Source organism: Gastrolobium bilobum, unplaced genomic scaffold (genome assembly GCF_033153095.1).
Source record: "Gastrolobium bilobum isolate Gb01-03AN ecotype WA unplaced genomic scaffold, APGP_CSIRO_Gbil_v1 utg21577, whole genome shotgun sequence".
Lineage (NCBI taxonomy): Eukaryota > Viridiplantae > Streptophyta > Magnoliopsida > Fabales > Fabaceae > Gastrolobium > Gastrolobium bilobum.
Window position 1 is genome coordinate 32,702 of NW_026899549.1, and position 16,507 is coordinate 49,208.

Below are 16,507 nucleotides of genomic sequence, written 5' to 3' on the forward strand. Positions count from 1 at the left end.
GATACCATGATGATGGGTGCTGACTACTATCAAACGGATTTTGAAATTGCATCTCTGCTGGCAGAAGGAAAGGTTCCAGTTGGTGTTGGAAAGAATACCAAAATCAGGTGCCATGATGCCTCTTAATGAACCCTTTCTCATTTCATAAAAAATTCCCTCGTATCTTTATTCTAGAAGAACAAGTAATAGGCTAAGCTATACGCACAAGTTATAACATCAAATTAGTTAGCTGTTAATTTCTAAATTCTTAAATTCTAATTTCTGCTGATTTCCTGCTCCAACATATTTAAAGGAATTGTATAATCGACAAGAATGTCAAGATAGGAAAAAATGTGATTATAACAAATGGTGATGTAAGTGCTGCTTCAAAATATTGACTTTGAAAACTTTCTGTATTTTACTATCCAGCCTTCTCTGTTGACAAAGTAAGTTGACTTCTCAGGGTGTTCAAGAAGCAGACAAGCCTATGGAAGGATTCTACATTAGGTCCGGCATCATAGTTATAGTGAAGAATGCAACAATTAAAGATGGAACAGTCATTTAAAGGAGTTGATAACAGAAATTACAGTATATATTCTTCTTTTTTTTTTTTTTGGTATTTTAAACTGCAGTATAATTAGTTCGCTGATATATTACTAAAAGTGTAATGAAACCATAGATGAATGCTCTTTTTGTATATGACAAGTTACTCTCATTGTAAGAACTCATTAATTTAAGTATAAATAACTCCTGTTGGCCTTGTTTCTTTCAGAGCCTCATTAGATATAAAGCTATGAACATATAATATTCATGAGACTCTCCAAAGGGCATTTCGTTAAAGACCTCATTAGATATAAAGCTATGAACATATAATATTCATGAGACTCTCCAAAGGGCATTTCGTTAAAGACCTCATTAAATATAAAGCTATGAACATATAATATTCTAAAGGGCATTTCATTAAAGACCTCATTGGATATAAAGCTATGAACATATAATATTCACGAGGAGAGAAAATTCTGAAGATCTCTCCAAAGTCTTCAAGACTTGTCTCAGTTTTTGTCATTAGCACCAGCCTGCCATTGTGTGCTTCTAATGCTTCTCATTCTGGAGTACATCTTTCGAATTCGGGTTAGCTTTTCAGACTCTTGAGCAATCAAACTAGCTGTTGAGGGGCTCTCACCTAAGACTACCTCATAACCATCTCTAAAAGAATCCATTCCTTCAGTTAGAAGTTGCCAAAATAAGCCACCAACAGCTGCCCCACCACCACTTGCTGAAGAATAGATTGCAGAATAGACTACATTGAAAAACTGGTCCCTTGGTTTTGAGTCAGAACTGAAATTTTTTGTTGAAAACCCAAACTCAGCAAAGAGAACAGGCTTATGAAAGGTGTTCTGTGCATCTTGGATATGCTCACTGAGCCAACTACCTAAAAATGAGATTTGGTCTTCATAACTTGAACCTGATAACCTGCTCATGGAATGTGAACCAATTCAGCATTATCATAAAATATAAAACCTTATACACCAAAAAATTTACACCTTTCTTATTTAATTATTATAAGAATGACATAAGAAAAATGGTGCATGAATATGTTAGTACTAATTATCATCATTGTGTTTTTATAAAGAATGGAAATAAAATTCCACACCATTGATCAGGATACGAGTGAACTGTTGCAAAATCAATGGCAGGGATTTGGTTATTTGCAATGAAATCTGTTCCTTCGTGGAAGTTTGGATTAGACTCTTGCTTTGACTGGCCGTAGAAGCCTTCAAGACCAACTTCCAGCAAGTGGTTTCCATCTATGGATTTCAAGTAAGATGCCATCTCAGTAATCCAAGCCTGTCAAACCGGGAAATAAAACTCAATTATGTTAAGGGACGCGAACCCTTAACGGAGATTCAGCAACAGAACAATGAAATTGGGGAAGTAAAACCAAAGGAAACGAAAGAAAGAACAAGTATAATTCTCAATGAATGGTTCCAATTACAACATATGTCCCTTTTATTCTAATGAGAGCAAGCTATGAGTGTAACAACCAATGCCACGTCACAATTACAATTACAATAGCTAACTCAGTAACATGTATAACCGACTACTAACATTCTGTTCCATTTCTAATACCATCACAGTAACTATTCTATACAATGTATTATATCTAACAGCTATGTTTGTAGAGATTACTTGTAATACAATTACACGTCAGCTTTAGTTAGTTAGTTAGTTACTTAATGAAGTAGTTAGTTAGGGTCTTCATTTCTGATAGCCAAGGCTATATATATATACATTGATGTAATGGTTCATTAATTAATCGATTCAGTTTTCCTTTTCCTGTACTTTCTACTGTTCTCTCTCAATGCTTTCATACTGTAAGATGGTATCAGAGCTCTACACAGAGCTCTGATCCGCCATTTTTCCTTTACGTTTTCGTTTCTGTTTTTTTTTCTTTTCGAGATTACTTGATCACAGCTTAAGATGGCGGATCAAGGTTCTGGGCATGAAGCAGAAGTCACGAACGAAGGTGCAAATGAAACTGTACCTAGAAGACAAGAAAATTCATCAAGATCTGTTGATATTTCAGATCCAGCAAGTCTATATTTCCTTCATCCTAACGAGAATCCTTCACTCGTTTTGGTCTCTTCTCCTATGAATGGGAAAAACTACCATGGATGGGCCAGGTCGATGTCGATGGCTCTGATTTATAAGAACAAAATAGCTTTTGTTAATGGAACGATCTTGATTCCAGATGTATCAGATTTTCGTTTTGCAGCCTGGGAGAGATGCAACACTATGGTGCTCTCATGGCTTCATCGTTCAATTACAAGCTCGATTTCTCAATCAATCCTATGGATGGATCGAGCTTATGATGTTTGGAGAGATCTTAAAGAAAGGTTTTCACAATCTGATATGTTCAGAATATCAGATCTTCAAGATGACATTTATCGATTACAACAAGGAGATAGTTCAATCTCCGATTACTTCACACGTCTCAAGATTTTGTGGGACGAATTAGAGGCGCTGCAACCTACTCCTACTTGCAAATGTGTCAATCCTTGCTGTTCTATTGCGAAGGAGATTAAGATTATCAGAGAAAGAGATTATTCAATTAGGTTTCTCAAAGGATTATGTGAACAATTTTCACATGTCAAGTCTCAGATCATGCTCATGGATCCACTGCCGACAATTAATCGCGTTTTCTCATTGATAGCTCAGCAAGAAAGACACTTGCAATTGGAAGGTAATGCCTCTAACTATCATGATCCTTCAAAAGTATTTTTCAATTCTGGTGAACAGGTTCAAGGAAGGGGGCATTTTCAAACTCGTGGCAGAGGACGAAATGCATATCCAACTGGTGGACGTGGACGTGGTTTCAGGTTATGCACTTATTGTGGCAAAACCAGTCATACAATTGAAACATGTTTTGAAAAACATGGTTATCCATCTGGATTTAAGGTGAAGAATTTTACAAACAGAGCAAATATGATCACAAGTGACTATCCTGCTCAGGTTGAAAATGTTCCAGAAGCAGAAGCAAAAGGAAATTTTACTAAGGATCAGTATCACACCATCATGGGAATGATTCAACAATCTATGCAGTTACAGCAGAATCCTGGCTCAACTTCCTCTCATGATGCATCAGTTCCTCGAACTAGTAACATGGTTCAAACTACTTCAGCTCTTAGTGTTGACAGTAACACATCTTCAGCAGGTATGACCAATACTCAGTGGATACTTGATACGGGAGCAACTGACCACATTACCTATTGTTTAGACGTTTTGTCTGATATTAGAAGTATAGATCCAATAGCTATATCTCTCCCTAATGGATGTAGAGTTTTCTCATATGTTTGTGGCACTGTTGTGGTCTCAAGGTCACTCATTTTAACTGATGTCCTATATGTGAAGGAGTTTGGGGTAAATTTGATTTCAGTGAGTAAATTAACTCACAATTCTGATTGCCATGTCATATTTCAGCATCAAACATGTACCATTCAACAGGGACATCACTTGGAAGTGATTGGTTCTGCTAGATTAGAGAAAGGATTGTATGTTCTTTCTCAAGGTGCTGACAGCATGGGTAGAATTCTTGAAGAAGTTTCACTCAAAGATTTGAAGACTTTCAATAATAGTAGTTACATAGCTGATACTAAAGCCATTGATATTTGGCATTTACGATTAGGACATTGTTCTAAATCTGAAATAAGAGCTATGATTCAACAGTTTCCTTTCATTACTTGTAAGTACTTAGACAATCCTTGTGATATTTGCCATATGGCTAAACAGAAGAGGCTTTCTTTTAATCACAGTACTACAACATCAATTGCAGCCTTTGATATTGTACATGTTGATATTTGGGGCCCATACTCTGTGACTTCAATTCATGGTCATCGTTTTTTGTTAACAATTGTAGATGATTACACCCGTTTTACATGGGGCATTCTTATGAAATCCAAATCAGAAGTAAGAGGACATATTCAGGCATTTGTAGCTTTAATTGCAACTCAGTTTCATAAAACAATTAGAACATTTCGAAGTGACAATGGAGTAGAATTCAAAATGAATGATTTCTTTTCTCAAAAAGGGATTCTCCACCAAACTTCTTGTGTGGAATCACCTCAACAAAATGGTATAGTAGAGAGGAAGCATCAACATATTCTCAATACATCTAGAGCACTTCTTTTTCAAGGCAAATTACCATGCAGTCTTTGGTCTTACTGTGTTACACACGCCATCCACATTATCAATAGACTTAGCACACCAAAATTGAGTAACAAATCACCATTTGAACTGCTATATGGTGAACCACCTGTACTCACGCATCTCAGAGCCTTTGGATGCTTAACATATGCATCTACTATTGTTGCTGGTCGTTCTATGTTTGATCCTCGGGCATCAAAATGCATATACATTGGACATAAGGATGGAACAAAAGGATATGTGCTATGTGATCTTTTCTCCAGACAAATTCTTGTATCAAGGAATGTTATGTTTTATGAACACCAGTTCCCACTTGTTACTGAAATATCTGACAAAAGTACTAACCCGTGGCCTATTGGTCATGATATCCCTTCATCTTATGATATGTTTCCCACAGGTGGACAAACTTCTCCTGCTGCTACTAGTCCTGCCACATCAGAAGCAATTCCTCATGAACCATCAGCAACAGTTCTTCTTGATAGAACAGAAGACAATTTTTCTGATCCTCTCCCACAACCAATCCCATCTACAAGCTGTATCCCAGAATTACATGATGATACTCTAGCACTCAGACGTTCCACACGGTGAGAGCTCCACCTAAACATCTCAATGAATATCAATGCAATGTGTCCACTTCCATTCCCAAATCATATCATTCTCTGTCTTCCTTAGTGTCTTATAAGCACTGTTCATCAGAATACACTTCCTTTTGCCATAATATCAGTTCATTTGTTGAGCCCACTAGTTACAAACAAGCAGCACAGTCCCCTGAATGGGTAGCTGCCATGAATGAAGAACTTGAAGCACTACATAGGAATCATACTTGGGAGTTTGTTGACTTACCCAAAGGAAAACGCCCAATTGGATCTAAATGGGTATATAAAATAAAGCATAACCCCGATGGTACTGTTGCTAGACACAAGGCTCGTTTAGTGGCAAAGGGGTATAATCAAATGGAAGGTGTAGATTATTTTGAAACCTTCTCCCCTGTTGCAAAGCTCACAACTATCAGATTACTCCTTGCCATAGCTACTGCTCGAAACTGGTTCCTTGAGCAACTAGACATCAATAACGCATTCTTACATGGTGACTTATCTGAAGAGGTGTTCATGGTGGTTCCAGAAGGAGTCACTACTGCACATAAGCCACAACAAGTATGTAAATTGAAGAAATCACTTTATGGCCTCAAACAATCGAGCAGACAGTGGAATGCTCGACTCACTGCAGAGCTTTGTTCTTTTGGCTACACTCAATCTGCCTCTGATCACTCACTCTTTACCAAGGTAAGTGGCAACTCTTTTACTGCACTTTTGGTTTACGTTGATGACGTGGTATTGAGTGGCAATGATATGCAAGAAATAACATCTGTCAAAAATCATCTTGACAAGTTATTTCGAATAAAAGATCTTGGACCATTAAGGTTTTTCCTTGGCCTTGAAGTGGCTCGATTCTCTCATGGTTTGATACTTAATCAAAGAAAATATGTGCTTGAGCTTCTTAAGGATGGTGGCCTCACTGGTGCTAAACCAGCTTCCACCCCAATGGAGCCAGGATTACGTCTTCAGCAGAACAAGGGAACTGTTTGCTCTGATCCTGCTAGATACCGGCGACTGGTGGGTAGGCTGTTATACCTCACAAATACCAGGCCAGATATTGCCTTTGCTGTCCAACAATTAAGTCAATTTGTTTCCAATCCCATGCAACCTCATTTTGATGCAGCTTGTCGGGTCCTGAGATACCTTAAAGGATCTCCAGCAAAGGACTCTTCTTCCCAGCAAATAACATATTAGATCTTCGTGGTTTTGTTGATGCCGACTGGGCCACATGTCCAGACACTAGGCGGTCTACCACTGGTTACTGTGTTTTCTTTGGGTCATCCTTAATCTCATGGAAATCCAAGAAGCAAAGTACCGTGAGTCTCTCCTCTGCTGAATCAGAATACCGTGCGCTTGCTGCTATTGCTTGTGAACTCCAGTGGTTGGTTTACCTTCTCAATGACTTGATGGTTCCATTTACTCAACCAGCCGTCGTCTACTGTGACAACCAAGCAGCTATACATTTAGCACACAATCCTTCTTTTCATGAAAGAAGCAGACATATCGAACTTGATTGTCATGTTACAAGAGAAAAAATTGTGGCTGGTCTTCTACGTCTTTTACCAATTACTACATCTCAACAATTAGCAGACAACTTTACTAAAGCTTTACATCCAGCTCCTTTTCATAACTTCTTGTTCAAGTTGGGGCTTCATGATCTTCATCCTCCAACTTGAGGGGGGGTGTAGAGATTACTTGTAATACAATTACACGTCAGCTTTAGTCAGTTAGTTAGTTACTTAATGAAGTAGTTAGTTAGGGTCTTCATTTCTGATAGCCAAGGCTATATATATATACATTGATGTAATGGTTCATTAATTAATCGATTCAGTTTTCCTTTTCCTGTACTTTCTACTGTTCTCTCTCAATGCTTTCATACTGTAAGAATGTTCCTAATGAATATTATCAACAAAGTCTTTTACCCAACTTGAAGCTCCACTCCTCCTCTTCGTAACAAATTATCTCTTTTAAAGCTTAATGTATAAACTTTAAATTACTTTCCATTAAACTCCGACTAGGTAGGATAGTGATGAGAGAATTTCTTGTACGTTGTCTTACTCTTATATATTTGCAAGAAAACTATTTTTCAAATTCGAATCAGTAACCTTTCAGTCACAAAGTATCTCTTTTGATGTGTAAAAACAAAAATATTTGTATCTTGAAAGTCGAAGTTCTTGGTCTCAATTGGTTTCCCTCTACTTAGTGCTTAGACACAAACTCAAGTGATGAAAAATTGAGTGATGTTAATTTTCTTTACATTGCACTAACACCAGTACTCACATGTGAATTCATTTTCAAATCTTACTTATCCCAGTTATATGTTTTACATTAAACCAAAAGCTAAAACTACGATAGTGACGCAGAAGATATAATGTGAAATTATAATTACTGAAGAAATTTACTAGAAATATTAACTAACTTTGCTTTTGTGAGCTACCCAAATATTAATGGCTGGTGGACATAACTTTGTTATTTTTACTCGGTTTACCATATATTAGTTGCAAACCTAACTTGACCATAAGTCTCATAGATATCTATATTCTCACTCATAACAGAGACTGTTGGTTCACTTTGTCAATAGGGCAGATAAAATAATGAATAGGAGTGAGAATGAAAAGTTGAAAAATGAGGGTTGAAAATGGAAAAAGTAATTTAGATACAATATGTCTGAAAACAATCAACGGTTTCATTTTTCTGCTTTTTTTAACCTCTTATTCTTACTCCTACCTACCAAGTACCAAGTTAAATGATTGACCAAAATAATTTAAGATCTAGGTAGGTGCATAAAAATGATGCTTAAAATGGCAGCTTAAAGAAATAGAATTGAAAAGCCGAATAATAGTTACCTGAACCGTCTTTCCTGATTGATCTGAAGAGCATCTAATCTCATTCATGAGCTCCCAAGCCATTATAGTTGGATCATCTTTATAAGCAACTCCATTGAGGCTATTACGTCTTGTAAGTACACTCTACGATATAACACACATAGAAACTCACAATGTTAGGCCAGTTATATATATATATATATATATATATATATATATATATATATATATATTGTTGAGTTGTATATTTTTTATAATTTGAAAGATTTAATTTCTGATTTGATTGACCAATTTATGTAGCAATTAAAGGGACTTCGTTACATGGAGAGATTTTAGGAATTATGTGGAGAGATTTTAGGAGTTTTAATTTCCTAATTATTTGTAATTCTCTCCCTTGATTTATGGCTGATTTGTAGCCTGATTTATGACTGATTTGTAACTCTAATACTTTGTATATAATGACCTCTATTGAGGTAGAAGAAATACAAATGAATTACTATTCTATAGAGTTCCTTGATTTTTAACATGGTACCAGAGCCTCTGTTCTAATCCAGCAAAGGGACTGCGAAATCAGTCTCACATGTATCCATACTTGAAGTGTAATCCTGAAATCATCTTCACCTTTCTTTCATTATTCTATTCTCCCTAGCAAAGCAATGGTCACTACCTCTTATGAAAGTCCCCAGCAGCCCACTACCAATGCTGCTTACTCGGGTACTGTTGATAAAACTCCTTTTTTTTTCCTGCATGTTCTAGAGATGATATTTGGATAATTGACACTGGAGCTTCTGATCATATGACAAAGGATTCTAGTAAGTTGCATTGTTTTTTCCCTTCTTCCCAATCATTCATTTCTATTGCTAATGGTAGTACCTCTTCTATCACTGGTAAAGGATCTCTTATCCTGTCTGAATATCTTCATTTGACTTCTGTTTTGGTTGTCCCTTCCCTTGAATATAACTTACTTTCCGTAGCACAACTTACTAGTACCTTGAACTGTACTGTCACCTTTTGGCCCTCATTTTGTGTGTTCGCGGAAATTTCCACCCGAAAGGCTCTTGGCTATGGTGTTAAGCGAGACAAACTTTATTATCTGGATGTTACCAGAAAGAGACAGAATAAATTGGGAGATAAGGCTCGGGAAACAATTTGGCTTTGGCATAAAAGACTAGGACATCTCTCTCTTGGCTATGAAAAAACTCCATCCAAGATTTTTTTCTAGTTTGAATATTGATGATTTCCATTGTAACACATGTGAACTAGCAAAAAGCCATCGTTTTTTCCTATTCTCCTAGTAGTAATAAAAGTTCAATTCCTTTTGAAGTTGTTCACTCTGATGTTTGGGGACTGGCTGATGTCCCTTCCCTATCTAAAGCTCGATACTTTGTGACATTTATAGATGAATGTACTCGAATGACATGGGTCATGTTGTTACATAAGAAAGTTGATATATTTACAGCCTTCCAAACCTTTCACCGAATGGTAGCCACACAATTTCAATGCCAGATCCGAATTTTGCAGTCTGATAATGAGACCGAATATACAGATAAATCTTTTGCGCAGTTCTTGAATCACAAGGGGATTAGACATCAGACCTCTTGTACTTATACACCACAGCAAAATGGTTTAGCCGAAAGGAAAAATAGACAACTTATGGAGGTTGTTAGTGCCTCTCTCTTTGGCCTAAATATGCCCCGTCTTTACTGGGGTGAAGCTGTTCGCTCTACTGCTTATCTGATTAATCGTACCCCTTCTAGTGTCATCAACTTTGTGACTCCTCAACAGAAGTTTGAATCACTACTTTCTGTTCCCCACATTCCCAATCTTGAGCCGCATGTGTTTGGCTGCATTGTTTATGTCCATATTGCCAAAGTACTACATAACAAACTAGATTCATGTGCTAAATTGTGTGTGTGTGTTGGTTACTCTGATGTTCAGAAAGGATACCGGTGTTATGGTCTCCAACAACTAAAAGATACATATCACTCTAGATGTCTCTTTTCGGGAATTTGAACCTTATTATTCTGGGGGAGTTTCTGGGTCTCCTCTTCAGGGGGAGAGTTACTATGAAGAGCAAGACCAATTAGCCACCTTGAATGGAGGAGGAACTAAAGCAACATATACAGGTGTGGAGAATGTTGAAGTCTTACACTCTGACTCTCCAGTAACAACAGAAATACTTTGCTTAACACCAAAAACTAAGAGATCTCTCTGGGACCACCATAATCCAACAGAGGTAATTTCTAATACTACTCCTCTTGAAGAAAATATCTTTCAGTATGATAATCTACCCACTGAAAGTGTCATTGTGTTTCCTGATATTCCTACTGAAACCATGATTAATTCTGGTGACATAACTCTTAAAAGATCACATAGGATCAATAAGGGTGTCCCAAAGGAACTGTATGAACCTGACCCCAATGCTAAAGCTAAATATCCTATTAGTAACTATGTGTCTAATCACAGGTTGTCTGAGTCATATGCTCTTGTTGTTGATCAATTGTCCAGTATATCTGTCCCTAGTAATGTGCAGGATGCATTGAAGGATATGAATTGGAAGAAGGCAATGAATAATGAAATGGGGGCCTTGCAAAAGAACTCTACTTGGGAGCTCGTGCCCTTACCAGATGGCAAAAGAACCATTGGATGTAGATGGGTGTTTACTGTAAAGCTGAAGGCAGATTGAAGCATTGACAGGTACAAAGTTAGATTGGTGGCAAAAGGATACTCGCAAAAGTATGGAGTAGACTACCAAGAAACCTTTGCACCAGTAGCTAAAATCAATACAGTCCGGATAATTATGTCCATAGCTGCAAATAGAGATTGGCCACTACAACAATTTGATGTGAAAAATGCATTCTTAAATGGAGACCTTGAAGAGGAGGTGTACATGGAGATACCACCAGGTGTCAAACAAAGTTCTTTTAGTGAGAATAAAGTTTTTAAATTGAAGAAAGCCTTATATGGACTTAAACAATCCCCTAGAGCATGGTTTGTGAGATTTTCTTCTGCAATGAAGAGATTTAGATATAAACAAAGCAATGTTGACCACACCTTGTTCATTAAACACAAGGAAGGAAAAGTGACCGTATTGATTGTCTATGTAGATGACATGGTCCTGACAGGAGATGACATAGATGAGATGAAACTTCTGCAAAAGAAACTAGCAAGTGAATTCGAAATGAAAGATCTAGGAGATTTGAAATACTTCTTGGGAATTGAGATAGTAAGATCAAAACAAGGTATTTATCTTTCACAAAAGAAATATGTACTAGATCTCCTCACTGAGACTGGAATGCTCGCGTGAGATGAATCATGTGCTTGGAATATTTCTGGATCAAAAGCCAGCAAATATTTTTCAGTACCAAAGGTTGGTTGGAAGATTGATATACTTGTCTCATACGAGGCCAAATATTGCATGTGCCGTAAGTGTTGTAAGCCGCTTTATGCACAAACCAAGCGTAGATCACATGAATGCAGTGTACCGAATTCTAAGGTACTTAAAAGGGTGCCCCTGGCCGAGGATTTTTGTTCTCAAAAAATGATGTCACAGGTGTTGAAGGTTACACTAACTCTGATGGGGCTGGAGATAAAACAACAAGGCATTCCACATATCAGGCTATTTCACCTTCGTGGAAGATAATTTAGTTACTTGGAAAAGCAAGAAACAGAAAGTAGTAACAAGATCAAGTGCAGAAGCTGAATTTCGAGGTATGGATCAAGGAGTATGTGAGCTATTGTGGGTTAACAGCGTATTAAAAGACTTGGAAATTTGTTATGACAAACTAATGAATCTCCATTGTGATAACAAGGCTGCCATTGGAATAGCAAATAATCCTGTGCAACATGACCGAACCAAACATGTGGAGATTGACCGATATTTTATCAAGGAGAAGCTAGTTCAGAAAATTATACAGTTGCCATTTGTTAAGTCAGAAGATCAATTAGTTGATACACTTACTAAAGCTGTTTCCAGAAGAGTTTTTCAAGGTGCAATTGACAAGTTGAACATGATTGACATCTATGCTCCAACTTGAGGGGGAGTGTTGAGTTGTATATTTTTTATAATTGAAAAGATTTAATTTCTGATTTGATTGACCAATTTATGTAGCAATTAAAGAGAATTCGTTACATGTAAAGATTGTAGGAATTATGTGGAGAGATTTTATGAGTTTTAATTTCCTGATTATTTGTAATTTTTTCGTTGATTTATGGCTGATTTGTATCATGATTTATGACTGATTTGTAACTCTGATACTATGTATATAATGACCTCTATTGAGGTAGAAGAAATACACATGAATTACTATTATATAGAGTTGCTTGATTTTTAACATATATATAGACCTTTTTAAATTGGAAAATGCTTGTTACATATCGTTGTCAGGAGGAGTAGCTGAGGTAGCAGACTGCATGTGTGGAGCATTCATGGTGAAAATTGTGCAAATGTCATTAATTTCTTGGCAGCTATTAGGTGGCAAACTTTTAAGCTCAGAGCAACATCAACCACAGAAGCTGGTTAGGCTCATCTTACATCTTACTGTTTATCTTTAAAATAAATAAGTAAAAATATATTTATTTTTAATTTAACAGAATATACCATGATTATTATTGACTGAATAATCTTACAGTAAATATACTTTCAAAACATATTTACACTAGAAACTTCATAACCTTACTTCCCTCCCTTTCTTTTCTCTCAATCCTCGAACAAGGACAAAAGAGCATAATATAAAACCAAATTAATTGTGGCAGGATGACAATAAAGAAAACAAAATAAAAAGCTATAAATCAAATTTTACCTTAATGTGGTTTTTGTAGTATCCCTTCACTACAGGGTTTGTGAAGAAATCATCTTCAGAATTTACAGACTGGCCCTGACTCCTTGCCCAGTCCACATATTGTTTCTTTCCTCCTAAGTTATTATAATTATTCACCAAACTTAACACCAGCTTGAGACCATATCTTCTGGCTTCAGATATTACGAAGTCCAACCCCTTCAATTATGAATTAAAGAAAGCAGAGTACGTAACACAAATCAAACAAATAAGAGTGCACAGCACAGCAACTAGACAAAAAAAAAATAATGCAAACAAATAAACAAATTGAAGTGCACGGTTAGAAAAATATAATATAAAATTATTAAGAGAAGAAATTTTTATTATTTTATATTAAATTACATACCTATATTATATTTCTTTAACATTATTAAGTACTGCATTAAAGATTGAAGAAATGGTGATGAAGACTAACCTGGAACATGTCCTCATTGTAGGATCCAGGAGAGTATTGTAGGGGTTTATATCCACCATCACTGAAAGCCCATGTTCTGGCTATGTTAAGTCCATGGTTTGTTGCCTCTTGAAAAGCAGATGACACCTTGTTTCTCTGAGATGGATCAGAGGCCACATACATTAGCCAATAGGCATTAAAACCATTAGCATAGTAGGGACTACCATTCAACATAAGCTGCACTCCTCTTGCTTTCACAAACCCATCATCTCCTTCTACTAATTGGAGCAAAATCCCATGTTCTAGTATAGTATAGAGAACTAAAAAGACCAGAAAAAAACGATGCTTCATCATTCTGCGCTCCTCTTAATGCAGTGTAGGATGTTTCAACTTCTAAAACGCACTGAAGCCAATATAAGGAGCTTATTTTCTATTTTCTCTTGAGGACATATTCTTTGCCCAAAAATAAAAAGACGTGGAATATGAGTAGAAATAAATATAAAGATAAAAATATTATTTTTTGTTATATTTAATAAATAAAAAGTACCGAATACTTTATTATCTTGGAACATCGAAAATATTTTTCAATATAAGAACCATTTGTAGTTTATAACGGTAAGTGTCTTTATGTTTGATAGTAAAATATATATGGAAAATTAATTTCTCATTTAATATAAAATAAACTCATTTTTTTACATTCAGATATTGAGTGGTGGGACCAATTTATATTTTTTTTCTCTTCTCTATTCTCTTTCTTCTCTTTTATACATGTGAGTTGTGAGTATAAGAAAATATATTTATCTCATGTAAAATGAGATAAACAATTTTCAATATATATTTAAAAAAGAAATAGATGGTGTAATCACGTAAACATAATCTTTTTCACCAGTGACTAATGTTGATCGAAATGCCAGAACACTACACTCTAAATTAACGTTGTCTTTAAGTAAAAGGAAAGGACAGAGGGGATTGTGGATGCAGTGGATTTGTATAGAACCAGAGACTATCACGAGTCACTGTCACACTGTACATGTAATGACTCATAACCACAACCATGGAAAAAGGTGTGGTTACAAAAATAATTTGCCTTGTCCATACAAAATTATTGCCCCGTGATGTGAATTGATTACTGTGGCATGGAAATAGAATTATGGACGCATCCCACTGCCCAAATGACATTAACATTGTTAAGCGTGAGATACAAGCTCTGGAACACGTCAATCAGTGGGATATTTTTTTAATACAACAGGTGCACCAAATTTTTTTTGAAATGACATAAAGAAGAATATAAAAAAACAATAGATTAAAGTGAAATTTTTTTATCTATTTTAATAAAGAAAAAATGTATCTTATTTTAAAGTATATAAAGTTGTATTATTTGAGAGAAGAGATAGATGATACTAAAGAGAATGAACAAAAAAAATAAAAATATAAGTCTCATCTTTTTATGAAAATAAAATGATACAATTTATATCATTTAAAAAGAAAAATATTTTTTCGCTTTAATAAATAAGTATATCGAATTCGACACCCCAAATTTACCAAAAGTTTGCTCCAATTAGTGACTCCACTTCGAAGTGTTTTCTTACCTTCCAGGGACGCTACACTCGCACACGGCACCGTCACAAAAAGTAACTACTTCCAAAGAAAATTAAATCAAATTTTTATTCTACAAATATGTTGGTGAGATAATGACTCCTATTGACTGAATTAATAAGTTCATATATTGAAACATTACCTTTCATAGTTTTTTTTTCCCTTAATTCTTCTCATATTATTAGAGAATAATATAAATTATTAAAAAAATCTTCATCCAATAATTTTGAGTTAAAGTAATATTAGAGCTTCAGTGATTATAAGGTCACTAGTTTGATCTTTACCACCTCTACTTTCAAGTATAATGAAATAAAAAGCACAAAAAGTAAACCAAAAATTAGACCTGTGCAATATCCACGCTTCAAGCTCATAAAGGGCTCTCATGCGTGAGGGAGTGTGTTAGAGAATAATATAAATCATTAAAAAGACCATCACCCAACACCTTAAGATTTTGGGTTAAAGTGGTTCTTTACAAATATTTCATGAAATAATTTTATCTTCTATATATACATAAAATTAAATGGGATTCACGTGGAGTTATATGAAGAAAAAAAAAGAGAAAAAAATATGGGTCTCGTATATTTTTATGTGTGTAGGAAATAATTTTATTACCTACAATAAAAGCGACGTTAAATCCTATTGTTTTATTGTATCCATTGTTTTATGGGTTACCCAATTAATCTGATTCGAGTTAGACATGATCACATAAGCTCAAATAATTTCTTACCATTTAAATCACGAGGTTGGTGTTACCTTGTATAGTTATTAACTGGAAGAATGAGAAACCCAAGTTTTTGGGATTGAAAGCAGTGTTTTAAAAATCGGCTTGAATCGGCCGAGTCGATCCGATTCTTAGTGACTTTGTGGATTCTATGATCCGAGCAATCATTTAAACTGATTATGAAGTCAATTCAGTTTGGACCGGTTGATTTGACCGAGACTCGGTGATCCGGATGATTAGGGTTAGATCGATTGAACACCCTTCCCCCCTTTTGTAAATTTTTTTTTTTGGTAAATCTTTTTTTTTTGGTTGTTGAGAACTCTTGAATTAAATCATGCTCATATTTTGTGATAAATATGATTAAAGAGTAAAGTAAAAATAAGAAGGTACTTTACATTAGTGCAGTTCGTTTATGTAATTCAGTTGCATCTTATAATAATCTGAAGAAGTTAAGTGGAGATAAACACTAATGGTCTCATTTCAACAGTGAACACTTTTTGCTTAGTGTATATTTCATACCTATAATTTGTTATCGTAATTTAGTTTATCTGTGTTTTGTCAAGGCACAAAAAGTGCATTTAGCTTACATTGCAATTTTAATCTAATATTAGGATATAGTCTAGAATTAAAAATTCAGAAGTATATAATATTTGCTATCATTGAGAATCAATTTATTTTTTGAAGCTCATTGATAGTTTTTTATATGAATTTTTAATATAAGTAATATGTTTATATTTTTTTAATATGTAAACAGTAAATCTGATTGAATCCGGTTGAACTAATAATTGAGAGTGACGTAATACTTTAATCAAGTCAATCCCAATTTTAAAACACCGATTGAAAGGTCTCAACTG

The 16,507-nt window shown here is 35.3% G+C and overlaps 2 protein-coding genes across 2 annotated transcripts; one reads left to right on the plus strand and one right to left on the minus strand.

Moving 5' to 3' along the window:
- On the plus strand, window positions 1–552 carry LOC133291348 (glucose-1-phosphate adenylyltransferase large subunit 1-like). The gene is made up of 3 exons (XM_061489598.1): window positions 1–107; window positions 293–353; window positions 443–552. The coding sequence occupies exons 1-3, from the start codon at window positions 7–9 to the stop codon at window positions 542–544; spliced, it is 264 nt and encodes an 87-aa protein (XP_061345582.1). The 5' UTR covers window positions 1–6; the 3' UTR covers window positions 545–552.
- Window positions 553–815: 263 nt separating this feature from the next.
- On the minus strand, window positions 816–13,781 carry LOC133291352 (mannan endo-1,4-beta-mannosidase 7-like). The gene is made up of 5 exons (XM_061489601.1): window positions 13,358–13,781; window positions 12,907–13,101; window positions 8,126–8,248; window positions 1,634–1,827; window positions 816–1,452 (listed from the first exon to the last, which is right to left on the minus strand). Exons 1-5 carry the CDS (start codon window positions 13,688–13,690, stop codon window positions 1,032–1,034), a joined length of 1,266 nt encoding a protein of 421 aa, XP_061345585.1. The 5' UTR covers window positions 13,691–13,781; the 3' UTR covers window positions 816–1,031.
- Between the last annotated feature and the right edge of the window lie 2,726 nt (window positions 13,782–16,507).